This window comes from Elephas maximus, chromosome 1, assembly GCF_024166365.1.
Source record: "Elephas maximus indicus isolate mEleMax1 chromosome 1, mEleMax1 primary haplotype, whole genome shotgun sequence".
Classification (NCBI taxonomy): domain Eukaryota; kingdom Metazoa; phylum Chordata; class Mammalia; order Proboscidea; family Elephantidae; genus Elephas; species Elephas maximus.
The window spans coordinates 47,941,933-47,955,411 of NC_064819.1; the positions used below are offsets into that span (position 1 = coordinate 47,941,933).

At 55.2% G+C, this 13,479-nt stretch overlaps 1 protein-coding gene across 2 annotated transcripts; it reads right to left on the reverse strand.

Moving 5' to 3' along the window:
• Positions 1-3,006: 3,006 nt before the first annotated feature.
• Positions 3,007-12,264, reverse strand: NRN1 (neuritin 1). Of its 2 annotated transcripts, none has more exons than XM_049882803.1 (3): positions 9,300-9,683; positions 7,699-7,843; positions 3,007-4,436 (listed from the first exon to the last, which is right to left on the reverse strand). In XM_049882803.1, the coding sequence occupies exons 1-3, from the start codon at positions 9,595-9,597 to the stop codon at positions 4,208-4,210; spliced, it is 672 nt and encodes a 223-aa protein (XP_049738760.1). In that variant the 5' UTR covers positions 9,598-9,683; the 3' UTR covers positions 3,007-4,207. The 2 variants fall into 2 exon arrangements, with proteins under 2 accessions (XP_049738760.1, XP_049738768.1); XM_049882811.1 differs by lacking the exon at positions 9,300-9,683 and adding an exon at positions 11,978-12,264 and having other exon boundaries at positions 3,010-4,436.
• Between the last annotated feature and the right edge of the window lie 1,215 nt (positions 12,265-13,479).

A 13,479-nucleotide genomic window follows, 5' to 3' on the forward strand; every position in this document is an offset into this window, starting at 1 on the left:
GTCCCCTCTAGGGGCTAGCAGGGCTGGGCAGTGCTTTCTTAGCTGGGCCTTCTGCTTGGGGCCCAGGCTGCCCAGACCTAACTAAATCAAACTAAATCGTTGCTAGGTTAGTGGACTCTTGAGTCTCAGGAATGGCCATGACTCCTCCTCCTTTCACCCCCCCCTTCCCGCCACTGCCCTCTCCCCCGTTTACTCTCAGGCCCGGACCAGTGTGAGACCAACGCTTTGATTTCCTGTGGGAGGCATTGGGGAGTAAGGAGGCCTGGGCCCAGGGGATGGGGGGAGAGGGTGGGAGACTGGTCAACAGAGTGGGCCCCTCCAGGACCACCGAGCCCAGCCCGGTACTGAGAGGGTGCAGTGGCGTATGCGTGTGTAGGTTGGCGGGGCTTGAGGGGGATTTCGGGGAGGGGGGTGGTGAAGTCTCCAATTCTGCTTCTTCCATCCCAACCTGTGGCGTGGAGGCTTCCTCCCCCCACCCCACCCACTGCCAGCTTGGCCTGCCGGAACCAGAAGGGAGCCACGTTTCCCTTGGCCCTGTCCCCAGAGGTTCCTGGCCAGAACCAAAGGACCTCTGGATCCTCAGGAAGAGAATCTATTTGGGGGCCCTTTGCTTGTTTGCTTCTAGGAAAATCCTGAATGAAAGTAATCTCTATCCCCATCTCTCCCCCACAGCTCTGTCATCTCCAGCTCCAAGTTTCTCCATCATCTCTTGTTTCAGAGAATCAGCCCGTCTCTCCCCTCTGAGAATCTACTTCTGGTTTTGTTTTCCACGTCGTGCCTCCCGTCTCTCCATTTCTTCTGCCTTCCCCCTCCTTCCCTCTAAGACCCCCTCCTGAGGGCCCCTAGGCAGAGGCTGGGGCTCTGGAACCCAGCTCCTCGACCCTTGCACAGCACTGGATACCAGACGTTACACGCCAATGAACTCCGTGTCTCGGCTCAACCCCCCGGCCAACGATGGAGTGAGGAAGGGCCTCTCCAATCCTTTCCCAGTCCCGACGGTTCCTCCAGGGCTCAAAACCAGTCAAGTTGGCCACGTGGAAAGCCATGGACCCAGAGAAGCGCTGGAAACGCTGCTTCAGGCGGGCTGGGAGGCCAGCAGACCACTCCCTCTTTGCTCGACTACCCCCCACGCCCCCATCACACCCCTAGTCCCCACCTCCTACCTCCCCAGGGGTGGGATGGACTGGCTCTGGTTAATAACACATCGCTTTGCTGGGAACCGGGTTTACTGCGTAGATGCTTAAAAACAATAACATCAGCTAACATATGGAGATGTCATCACGATTAAACAGCAAATTACAGACGAAGATGGCGAGATAATAATCTCAACAATCACCCCACCAAGAAGAAACGCTCCCTAACGAGCCAGATGCGCCAGCAGTGTTTCCGAGACTCCCGGCCCTGCCTTCTTGGAGTTCTCTCCAGGAGCACGTGAGCGTCCCAGTATTGGACAGGGCGAGGAACATCCCACCTCAGCGCCAAGCTTTCTCAAGGCTCCCTCGACCATCTGGGGTTCATTAGAGGCGGGCGCAGCCTCCGAGGCCCGGGACCAGGTGGAGTGGGGCGCGGAAGGACGTGGCGGGGGGGGCCCTACTTCTAGGGAGACCCCACCTGGGAAGTAGTCGGAATCACAGTAGGAGAGGGGGTTCCTTGGGAATAACCTTGTCCCTTCCCCTCTTCCTCAGCCTCGCCTCCTTTCAGCTCTCCAAGGGAGGAAACTGATTTCTAGGCGAGAAGTCGGGGCTGCGAGGACAGGGGCGCCCTCCGTGGGGTGCGGTGGCTCCTCTGGCCTCTAGATCCTGAGTTCCTGCGGCTTTCTTCCTACCCGAAGCCTGGGGGGAGGGAGGAGCCCGTTTTGTTTTGTAAGCGAAGGCCCCAGGTCTCTGGACTAGTTCGCCCCCAGTGTGCGGAAGAGCACGGGGAGGCTGCGCGTTATTGTGGCAAAAACGACAGGAGAAGACCTTTTAGTGTTCTGCTTGTTCCTTTCCCCTCATTAAATAGATTCGTAGTTAAAACCTTTCATGCTTTTATATTAGAATCCCAAGAGTTGAGCTTGGGTTGGAATCATCCTATTTGTACTTGGACCAAAAATATCCATCGAAATGAAACGATCCAAACCAAATTCTCTTTTCCCAAACAACGAGCGTTTCCCGGTGGGTGACCGCTCAGCGAGGCAGGCGGGTTCCCTTCGGTTTTGACCGAGGCGGGCTGGCAGTGGTGGTGGCGGGAGACCGGTCACGGAGCGGCGCGCGGCGCGGGGGGGAGCGGGAGGCTCTCATAGATGCTGCCATTACGACTCCGCGCCGCTTCCAGGGCTCGGGGTACAGGGACGCATGTGCTGCTAGAATTCACTCCGTGGGGGAAACGCAGATTGGGCTGCGACCCACTGGGTTTGATTTATTAACTGTTACACTAGCGATTGTTTACACTTTGCATTTCGGAGCCGCCGCGCACCCTCCCCGCGGCGGGCGTAGGCTGCAGGGCCCGGGCCGGCCGCTGCCTCCTCGGGCGCCCCCCACCCCGCCGCCACCTTCTCCCAGTAATCGGGTTTCAATTTCATTGGACCCAGAGGTCAAGATTCCTTTCTCCCTCCCCTAGCCTGCTCCCGGCCTGCCTCCCCGGGACCTGGCCTCATGCGTTTGTGTTTACTCCCCAGTGTTTACTTCTGCGTAAGGCCATGCGGAGCCTATAAATAGGAGAGGTGAAAGCAGCTTCTCCCGCCCAGTCGATAGCGCCGCGTCTCCTCGCCATTTCAGCTGAGCTGTCTTATTAATTATGAAAGGATTCACCTCATCCTGCCAGCGAACACAGCCGTTCGGCCTCTCTGCTGCAGCCCTTAATGGCGGTTCCTTGCAAGCTGCCTCCGGCCACCGCAGAGGCGGGGAGGAGGGACGGTGGTTAAAGCCGACCTGCAGGAGTGGCCTCCTACCCGCGCGGGCCCGCTGGCCTTTCTCTGTGTGCTTGCTCGGAGCGCGGAAGCCACCGCCTCTAAACTTCCCTTGGAAATGGTCTCTGCCTGATGTACATTGTTCTTAAAAAAACAACTTTTCCTCTTGGTTAAGTAAGCAGAATTTCGTTGACACGTCGAAGTGTCCAAGTTTAAACCTACCTGCTTGAAGACAGTACGTTACCAAGTGACTTGGTGAACAGGTGAATTTATCACCTGGCATCAGCTGTGTCTCTTTTGGCACCGTGAGAACCCGGCTGAGGAGGCAGGCTTGGGGTAGGAAACAAAGGACACCCCCGTTTCAAACAATAACTTTTATTTTATATGTCTCTATACTTTGTAGCAAATCTTTTTTGCTGAATTTAATTCATAATAAACTTTTTAAATTACATCTCTTTTTTTTAAAATCAAGGCTCTTTTATGTCAAAATCTTTTTTAACTATATTTTAGATTAACATTTAACATTCCCCCCCCCCCTTTGTGATCTATACCGTTGGGTATTCAGGTATTACTGTATGTGTAACAGCTAAAACGAGAGAGGAGGAAAAATAAAGGCAGTGAACTTGGAAAGATGCATCAACAACAGCAGGTAAAGCCAACCCCTCAGGGATGTTAGCAGCATTCCTCGGCAGCCTTACCCTTTCTGTCTGAGATTTCCTCAACCCTTCTCCTCTCTCCCTCCTGCTCTAGACAAAACAAAGCCAACAATCTGTCCTTTCCCTTTTCTGGAGGAGAAATGTGCAGTGGAAATGATCAAAACAAGATACTGTGGAAGAAAGACGTGAGCGTGAATTATTCACCATATGCTTCGCACGTGGACATCTCTCTTGAATTCATTGCCCGTGGCCTTCTCCTCTCCTTCTCTTTCTTATTAGGAGGAGCCCATCATTTTTCATGTACTAACATGATTAATATATTAGGTGGCCCAGGGCCGTTCCTGAGATTCTTTTGCCAAAAAAAAAAAAAAAATTAAAAAATGGGGGTGGGTTTGCCGTTTTCTTACTTTTGTGTGAAGACGGACTAAAGCTGAGGTCGGATTTTGGCTGTGCTTGCTTGCTCACTGATTGGTAACATTTGGCAAATAAAACACAAGGAATCAAAAGAAACCAAAAAAGGAACCAGGATTTCCCACAATCCTATATGAGTGTTTTTAGCATCACAGAGAATCACAACGTCCCCAAAGAACGAATGGATCTTCCTCTCGATTTCCGGGAGCATGGAGTGAGTGTGGGTGGGCGCGCGGGGGGAGTCGGCCCGCGCTCAGAAGGAAAGCCAGGTCGCTAAAGCTGCCGTGAGAGACACCAGGAGCACAGGGAGCGCCGGGAGCAGGGACCCCGCCGCCCCGTTGCCGCTGCCGCAGAGTTCGAATAAGCTGCCTTGGATGTTGAGGTTTTTGGATTCTTTTCTCAGTTTATCCCACATATCTTTCGCCCCTTCCTGGCAATCCGTAAGGGCTGTGACCGTGCAGCTGTGGAAATCCTCCCAGTATCTGGTGAGGAACAGAACAAAACAGAAGAGGCAGGTTCACTTTGGGCACCGGGAGGACCCCAGGCCCACGCCCCTGCACCTCCCCCTCGTGGCCTCGCCAACCTACTCCTGCGCCCCCTCCCCCCACCTCTGCGCTGGCGCCAGGGCACCTCGGCCACCCCAGAAGCCTCCGTCCCAGGAAAGGGAGAGCCCCTTTTCCTCCGGGGTGCTCAGCGGGGTCCTGGCAGCCGGCAGCCGGACCGCGCCCGCTGCGCGGCGCTGGCAACTTGGGCTGCGCAAACAGATTGGTTGCCCTCCTCGGGGAAAGCTAGGAAAACAGTGCTAAGCCCTGCAAGCTGCCGCCCATTAATGCCTCTTAGCTTGCGGGATGGGTTACTCACTCCGAACACCGCCCTCCCCTCTGGGCTTCTCGCCTTCTCCTCCCTCACCCCTTCTGTCTCCCTCCCCTCCGCGCTGCGGTACCCTCTCGCCTCCGCCCTCGTTCTCTCCCTTCTGTTTTCCCCTCTCCACCTGTCCTTTTGTTTCCCATTCTCCTTATTTTCTCTCTTTCCTCTTCCCTGCTTTGTCTTCTCCTTTTCCCTCCCCTCCGTTCTCTTTTCCGATCCTCACTTCCCCTTCCTGCTCTTCGGCTGCTTGAGTCCCGGGGGCCCCGCCCGCCTTGCTCCCCAAGGTCACCGTCTCAGATTCGGTCCGGAGACTCGCGCGTGCCTCTCCCGTCTCCGGTATCGGTGAGCGGCAAAGCCTAAGCACCTGGGCCGGCTCTGCAGCCTTCCCCTGCTCAGGCAAACCGCAGGGCTCCGAGCCCTGCAAGCGGATGTCTTGTAACCCCACAACAGTCTTTTCGTGGGTTTGGGCCCCTTGGAACCTCCTTCTCCTAGGCCTTCGTGGTGTACTGCTCAGTACGCCAGGCTGGGACTCGGGGCGCTGCTGTGCCCTCCGCGGCCAGCCTTCGAGGCCCCACTCTCCCGTCGCTCCTCTTCCCGCGCCCCTCCCGGAGGCCCCGCGCCTTGCTCCGCCACTTCCTCCTCCCGGGCTTAGCTCCTCGCCCCGCCCCCACAACCTGCATTCAATCTGTCCTTTTTTATTGTCCCCCTTTCTTCTGAAAACCCAAAATAGATCCCGAGACTAAATATAATCCCAACCCGTGATCGATTCCTGGGGCGCTCTCTCCTTTTGGAGCTGAGTCGATTTGTGTAACTCCGGGCTGGCTCTCACCTCACCCGGCCCTGGGCTCTGGGTCATTGGCGACCGCCCTCAACACCATTTGGTTGTATTCTCTCCTCTCTCCCTTCTGCTCACCCGCCTGGACTGTAAACACTCCGAAGGCAAGCGCTGCGTTTGCCTCTATCCTGGTTTGCATCCCATCCCATCCTCTGGCTAGTAGTAAGATTTAGAGATGCTTGTCGGGTTGCCTTGAGCTGACGCTGTTTACCTCTAATGTCCTCCGCCAATATCTCATTTATGAGGGATGGGGCCCGGGCGTAGGGCTCCCAGATTCCTCAGTTTGTTCTAAATAGCAAGATTTAGAGAAGCCCTTGGGCCATCTGACGCCTCTCCTTTTTTTTTAAAGGAAGCACGCTGATGGAGAGCGCGCCCTCGCAGAAGACGGGCATGGGGAGGACGAACAGCCAGGTCGGACTTGTGAAAACACCACCACTAACCAAGAGAATGGGGCCAAGGCCCAGCTTGGCCTTTGACCTCCGGGCGGGTCCCTCCTCACTTCTCAGTTTTCCAGGACAAAAGTTCTGCTAAAAATTTTGAATTGCTTGAACTGAGTTCCAGCAAATGGTTGTAGATTTGGGAGCTAACCTATGGTAAAGACATTCGGAATGAAAGTTGGGGGTATGCACCCCAAACCGGCCTTTATCTCATTCAAGATAAGAAGGCACAGCCACTTAGCTGCCCTTTGCCTCCTGGTGGGCACCAGAGTATTTGAGAAAACATGTGGCAAAATTGACCCATTTAATTATTCATAATTTAAACACACCAAAACCAAACCAGTTGCCATCCAGTCGATTCGGACTCATAGAGATCCTGTAGAACAGAGTAGAACTGCCCCATGGGGTTTCCAAGGAGCAGCTGGTGGATTCCAACTGCTGACCTTTTGGTTAGCAGCCGAGCACTTTACCACTGCACCACCAGGGTCCCAAATATAGATCTCAAATTAGGAAAAGAGGAAGGACTTAACAGTTTTAAAAGGATAGTGCATAGCCACTCCAGCCTCAGGGAACAAGGGACACTTCCTGAATTAGCCTTATTGTACCAGTGGTAGGAGGAGGGCAGCTTTTTTTTTTTTTTTTTTTAAGTGTATGTGTGTTTTGGAGGACAAGGACATTTCTAAGGTCTGCAGCAACTATTATGTGGCCTGCCCGCCACAATAGGGCTGTGGTGGTTACCTGATTTGAGTGGGTGCAGCCCTTTCCAGTCAAGCTCTGGGAAAAAGCCACTCTACCTGGCCATGAACTCTTTCTCAGCCCTCCTTGGGCCCACAGCTGCTCTGGCCTGGACAGACCATGCAGATGGGGAAAGGAAAGAAAGAAAAGGAAAAGAAAAGAAAACAAGAAAGGCAAGGAAGGGGCTAACCCAAGCCTAGGGATTGGCAACAAATGCAGCCAAGACCTCAACCGTACCCATGACAGGCTTTTCTTGGGCAAAGTCAGTGGCACACAACAAAATATTCTCTCAGCCTCTCCTAGAAAGAAGAAAGGAGACTTTCACTCTGGCCTGAGCCCCCATTTTCTCGGTTTGTCTTCGAGGGGCATTTTATCAGGGGCAAATGGACAAGGTAAGCGACTGCCTTTCTCTTTAGATAAATCTAGTATGATCCAAAACGCTTCTCAAATCAGAACGAACAATTCTTCCGAGTGTGACTGCCTCAAAGCAGAGGAACTTTGCAGCACAAGGGACCGGTGGCATCCTCAGCCCCTTGCCCCAGCTACCAGCGCATCGAACGCGCGCACCTCTCTGCGCTCGCGTGAGGCCGAGGAGAGCCGGGATTGGACCCTGTCCCATAGGGTTCCCTTCTGCAGTCCACACTAGGCTGTAGGCCCCCCCTTGTCAGTGCAGGTTCGGATCCAGGGGCCTGGGCCTCAGGGCCCTTGGGCTTATTGCGGGACCTGGGCTTGGGGGCGGGAGCAGCGAGCCGAGGAAGCGCGGATTAGCGCCGGCTCCTATAGCGGAGCGCAGGAGGGGAGGCGCGGCGCTCTCGGACCTCAGCAGCGACTCCCAAACCAGAAACCCAGCCGGCCAGGCGCGACACTTACGTGCACACGGTCTGGATGTTCGTCTTGTCGTCGAGGCCCTGCGGGTAGTTGGCCATGCTGTCGCCCAGCTTGAGCAAACAGTCTGAAAAGCCCTTAAAGACCGCATCGCACTTGCCTGCTGCTCTCACGGCCTGCACCAGGTATGCTGCGAGGAAGAGGGTACACCAGTCAGCAAGGCCAAGGTTCCGCCCTGCCGCCCTACGGGGCCCGCCAGCCCGGCCTGGGACCCCGCGCAGCTTGGTCCGCATGGCTGGCAGCGGCCTCCGCGCGGCCCCCCTCCGCAGGGAGCACAGGTGCTAAAGGTGGCTGAGAGGCGGCACAGGAATGACTGGCCCGCACCCCACGTCATGTCTTAAGCCTAATGTCTCTGTGTGCCTGTGTGTGTAAATGGAGGTAGGTGACGTTTTCTGCCATGAGACCTTTCCTTTCCCTCAGCTCTTTCCCGCACCTTCTTTCATAGCTTTTTCTTTTCCGCGCCCCCCTCTCCTCACCTCCCTTGTCTCTTGCCTCGATGTCCTCACTCCCCCCCCTTCCTATTCCAACAAATCCCAGCCACCCACACCACTGCCCCTCGCAGTGCAGTCTTCCATTTCTGAGGTGACAGACGGGGTCTCAACAGCAGAGTGTGGGGGTGAGGAAGCGGTGGGAGAGGGGCTCTGGACATAGCGTCGGGTCACGCAGCCGAACCGCACGCCACCCTCGAGCAAATCTCAGGCTCCCGGCTGAGCCTGCCCGCCCGCCCTTGGTGGGCGCGCAACTAACACTGCTGAATGGGTGATGAAGAAATAACGTCTCTAGAAGACAACAGCAGCCACCGAATTGATTGTTTCATTTGAAAACCGATTGCCGACTGTGGAGTCTTCTGCATTCCGAGTGATGTCGAGGGATCCACCCCCACCCCCACTGGAAAGAGAGCAGCCTTGGTGTCGGGAGCCTGGGCGGGGGAGACTGACTGGCTGTCCTCGGCAGTCGGGAGCCGATGCGCCTGCAAGGGTGACCACGGTCACCTCCGCGGAGGCAAATCCACTAGCCTCGGGCCCCCTGCACCCTGCGCTTGGGTCCCCGGTTCAGCTTCCCACTCACTCTTAAAACCCCGGACAAGCCCGCCACCTCTCCCGCCAGCCGCGGGTGAGATTGTTCTTCTCCAGGCCCCAGCCCTGCGCGCCCGGGCCCACAGCCCAGGGTCAAGGCCGGATTCGCCTCAGCCGCCCAGGGACTCGCGGCCTCTAATGGGGGCTCCCTGAAGAGGGGGCGGCAGGAGCTGGAAGAGGCGACCCAGGCCCCCAGCAATCCTCCCTCCTGGCCTCAGGTCGGCCAAGCTCCGCGGCGGGTTCGCTGTGGCCGCTTCTCTCCACCCCGAGGCCGGTGAGCCGGGCTACTGGCTCGATTCGGAGCGGCCAAGAAACCCCCGGGACCTGGGCGGAGGGGGGGCGGAAGAGGCGCAGGTCAGCTTGGTTGGGGGCGGGGAGGAGAGAGAAAGGGCTAAGCTTCCGACTCCGGTTAAATCGGCCTCCAGCGCCCACTTCCCTGGGCGCCGGACCGCTCCTCAGTGGCATCCGGGCCGCCGCGCCCGGGTGTGACCGTGTCCGGGAGGACCTTACGCTTCCCCACTCCACGCTCCGCAGCCGCTTGTCCCCTAGCGCCCAGCCAGGCGCGGTCAAGGGGGAAGGTGACCGAAGCCGAGGCCGCCTCCGAGCTGGCACCGTTTGCAAACTGCTTCAGGAAGGGCGAGGCGGGCCTTGTGCTTTCTAATCCGGAACGGGAAGCGCTGGGGAAGGGACCAGGGTTTACTTCGACCTCGGCTCGGGCAGATCCGTAAACCGTCGTCAATTTTCCAGTCCTCCGGACTCGAAATCCTAAAAAGCCTTGCCACTGCAGTATCCAATTGAACAACAACATAGAATCTGGTGAATACAAAGACCATTGTTCTAATAGATTCCAGTCGAAATAAACCTTACTAATCGTCCTCGATTAAATGCACCTTTACAGGGGGAAACGAAACAGAACACAGTCCACCTCCCGGGTCTCGCCTCACCCCTTACCTCCACCCCCACAAACGAGGTGGGGAACAAGAAGCCCCTTAGATGCGTTGACAGTCTTTCAAAGGGAAGTTTGGGCTCGGCCGGGGGCGGGAAGCGCTCCTGTCACGTTATCTTTCCGGGCAATCCGCGCATGTGTGAGTGAGTGCGTGTGTAAAAGACGACTTGAAAATGCCGTCTTTTGCAACTATGACTCTTTGGGCTCCAGCCTGCTCTAGGGAGGCCGGGAGCTTACACGCGGGACGAATTTTGCAGGCGCACGCGTCTGGACAGGTCGCAGCCCGCGTGGCCCTAGCTGTCCTTCCTAAAGGCGGCGTCTGCGAGCCTTCGGCGGGCGATCCAGGCTCATACCCCGTCCTCTGCGGCGTCCCTGTCTTGTGCCATTTCTACCCGTTCATTCATTCGTTTGACCTCTCATTCATTCGAAACTTCCTCCCGCCAAGTGTTCAGTCCTGTTCCCCACCCTCTCCACCTCCCCTCCCCCTAACCCCCATTTTTGTTGCCAAATGTCAATGATTTGGGGCAGCTCCCAGACACCAATTAATAAAGGGCAGATATTCGGGAACAAATATGCCCACCCTCAATTCTAGAGCCAATATATGGTCATTTCTTGACCGAGGTTAAAGTGTTCCGAGTGCTTCAGAGACACACAGCCACTATGACCCCCCAGTGAGGTTATTTCCCATCGGGATTCAAAACAGACAGCTGATAACATTTTTTTTCTTTTCCCTCATAGAAAACAGAGCACCAAACTGTCTCCGATTAAAATCCCCGTCTCAATACCGACTGCTTCCTCCTGTTCTCTCAGATCCGTGGGCTAATTGTAGAATGCCACATTCGCTTGTTTTCATCATTTAGGAATTTGCTGCCATTAGAAACGTCCTGTATTTATTGCAACTCTCTGCACCAATGTCAAAAATTCATTCAAAGCGACCAGATTCAAAGCATGGAGTCATTTCTTAGAATCGCAGGAAAACGCCAGCATTCTGCATCCATGCATTCTCAAATCCCTATAAGGTTGATGCAAAAAAATCTCAGATACTCAAAATCTTGTCGAATGCATTAAAAAAAAAACCACTGCAAGAATTCATTTGAATATCTAAATAATTCCAAACCTTGTTTCCTTCCCCTTCATCAGGAAATACGTTCTGCATTCCTTCTCTTCCTAAAACCAATTCCTTAAAGCACCCCCAGCCCCTAATACTGCAAGGATGTGTCTGCAAAGAAGGCTACAGCCTTAAAGGATAGGAGGCAACAATGTCTCCAAAACCCTTTTGAAGGGTTTCTATTTTTTCTCCCGTCCATTCTATTAATATCCTGCTTCCCTTTCATTTTAGGCCCACGTTAATTAATGCTCTGAGGGCATCAGAAAACGGGGTTTTCTAGTGCCCCCCATAATGTTTCCTTCATTCTGGATGGAAAAACGTGAACTTTAAAAAGCTCCCTGACAGTGTAACTACTCAACATTCCTCAGCACAAAATAGAGACAAAATCCGTCAATAACCAAGTCCAAACAAACAGAAATAACAAATACCCGATATGACACATTGCAAACACTTTTGAACCCTTTCCTACGCATAAAATGCAGATTGCCTATGTGTGAAGTAACAGGCACATGTGCCCAGAAAATTCTATGCAAGTGTATTTGGCTGAATTCATTCTCTTCAATGGCAAGCATATTAAATTCTGTGGTCTGGGTCCACTATCGTTCTCGCATTTACACCGCCCCCCCCCAAGTCTGATCTGCGGTTTTCGGTGCAAACGCTGCAGCTAGAGATGGGAGGGGGCGCGCAAGGAGAATGTCAAAGTTCTAAATGCAGCAATCGGAGCCCGGAATACCTCTGCTTTCTGCAGATAAACTTTCCAGTCCTAGCTGCCTAGCGAACTGAATTCTTGCATTCACCTTTCAACCCTTCAAAATAAAACCTTGCTGCATAGTAAAGGCCAATGCTTTGCCCCAGAGCGCACTCGAGAAAGAAGCAAAGATGGACGTGCGCTTTAGAAAAAAGGAGGAAAACCCCCTTCGGAAAACGATCAGCCGCACACAGAAAATCAGCCGCCTTTAGGAAAACCAAGCCAGGATGCGCGAATCCTTAGGTGCCGGAGCCCGCCACCCTTGGGGGTTAGCCGGTTCTGCGCACCCCTAGGCGGCCGCGGGTCGGTCGGTGCCCCCTCCGCGCAGCGGACCGGAGCTGCTGCCTCCCGCCGCAATCCGCGAGCCCCGGCCGGCGGCCACTTACCTATTTGCACCGCGAGGATCAGTGAAATATATCTGCCGTTCAACTTAAGTCCCATCCTACGTTTAGTCAAACCATTTGCGACCGCAGACCTTTAAATAGTTAGTTTAGAGAACGCGGGGGAAAGCTGCAAAATAGGCATTGCCAACAAGTTCCGGGAGCGGCGGAGACTTTATGCACAGGGAAGGCAGAGGGAGGAGAGAAAGAGAGCGAGCGGGAAGAGAGAGAGAGAAAGAGAGAGAAACAGAGAGAGAGAGAGGCTGAGGGAGAGAGGGGGAAGAGCTGGGAATGGTTCACTCCATTAAGAGGGGGCGGAGGAAGTACAGCCTCACGCCCACGAGCAGGCCTGACGTGGGGGATGACACCGAGTGATTTTTTTTTTTTTATATAGACACCTTGGTAAAGAATCGCCATTTATAGTCATCAGAAGCTGGGATTAATCAGATATCTCCAATTAGTATGCGACCTGAACGAAATCTCGTGTCTCCGGGGGGTGACCACTTTCCCATCCCCGTGGCCACCCCCGCCTCCTTGTTGTTCCCGGGTCCCCCAACTCCGCCCCTTCCCTGTGCAGAACGGGGGCTTCCCCCCCCTCCCCGCCCGGAGCCGGGGAGTCCAGGCGCGCCCACTGCACTGCTGGGCGATTGTTGCAACCTGCGCCCACTCCTCCACGAGAGCCACCGCTCAGTCGGCCCCCGCCCTACGGTGCGCCGGGTGGGGGTTTCAAGGAGCAGGAGCGGGAAAAACTGCTAACCCAGCTCTATTAATTCGAAACCCCCCTTGGTCGCCCGCCCCTGCACTTCCCTACCCTCTTCCTTTCAACCGAGCAGCGGAGCTCCGGGCGCAGCCTCAAGCGCCTGAGCACCTAGCCGGGCCCCCAGGGGCGAGCACACACACTCACACACGCCCCCGACCGCACACACTGCACCCGCGAGCGCGCCCGCACGCCCACGGCCAGGGGGTTTGGTCTGCACACGTAGGGACCTTGAAATATACTCGGCATGCCCTCTGAATTTCACCACCTCCGATGCCGGGCGCCGGCCGGAGGCCTCCCTTCACGAGACAAAGCGACCCAGGGTTTTTTGGGGGAGGTGGTGTTGGGAGGGAAGAGGACCGGGAAGGTGCTGGCACCTCTATAAAGTCGATTTTCGATACTAGTGATTTACTAACTCTCAGAGCTTTAGGAAATTTCCAAGGCAATCACTGGTGTTCGGGATACTTTCTCTGGTTCCGATGCGCCTCTTGGGGTTATTTGTTGGGCTGCACACACACGTATACACACGTACACACACGTACACACGTACATCACGTACGCACACGCACCCGGAGCCACACACCTGCACTGTCTTTTGATGCTCGGGGCACAGAGCCGGTGCAGAAGCAGCCGGCTCCGCAGCGACGCGTCTCTGCAGCTGCGTTTTGTGTTTTGCTGCAAAGTGACATCGACGACAGCGGGAGTTTATGAAGGATAAAAAAAAAAGATAAACAGGGCTATTTCTTGTCCA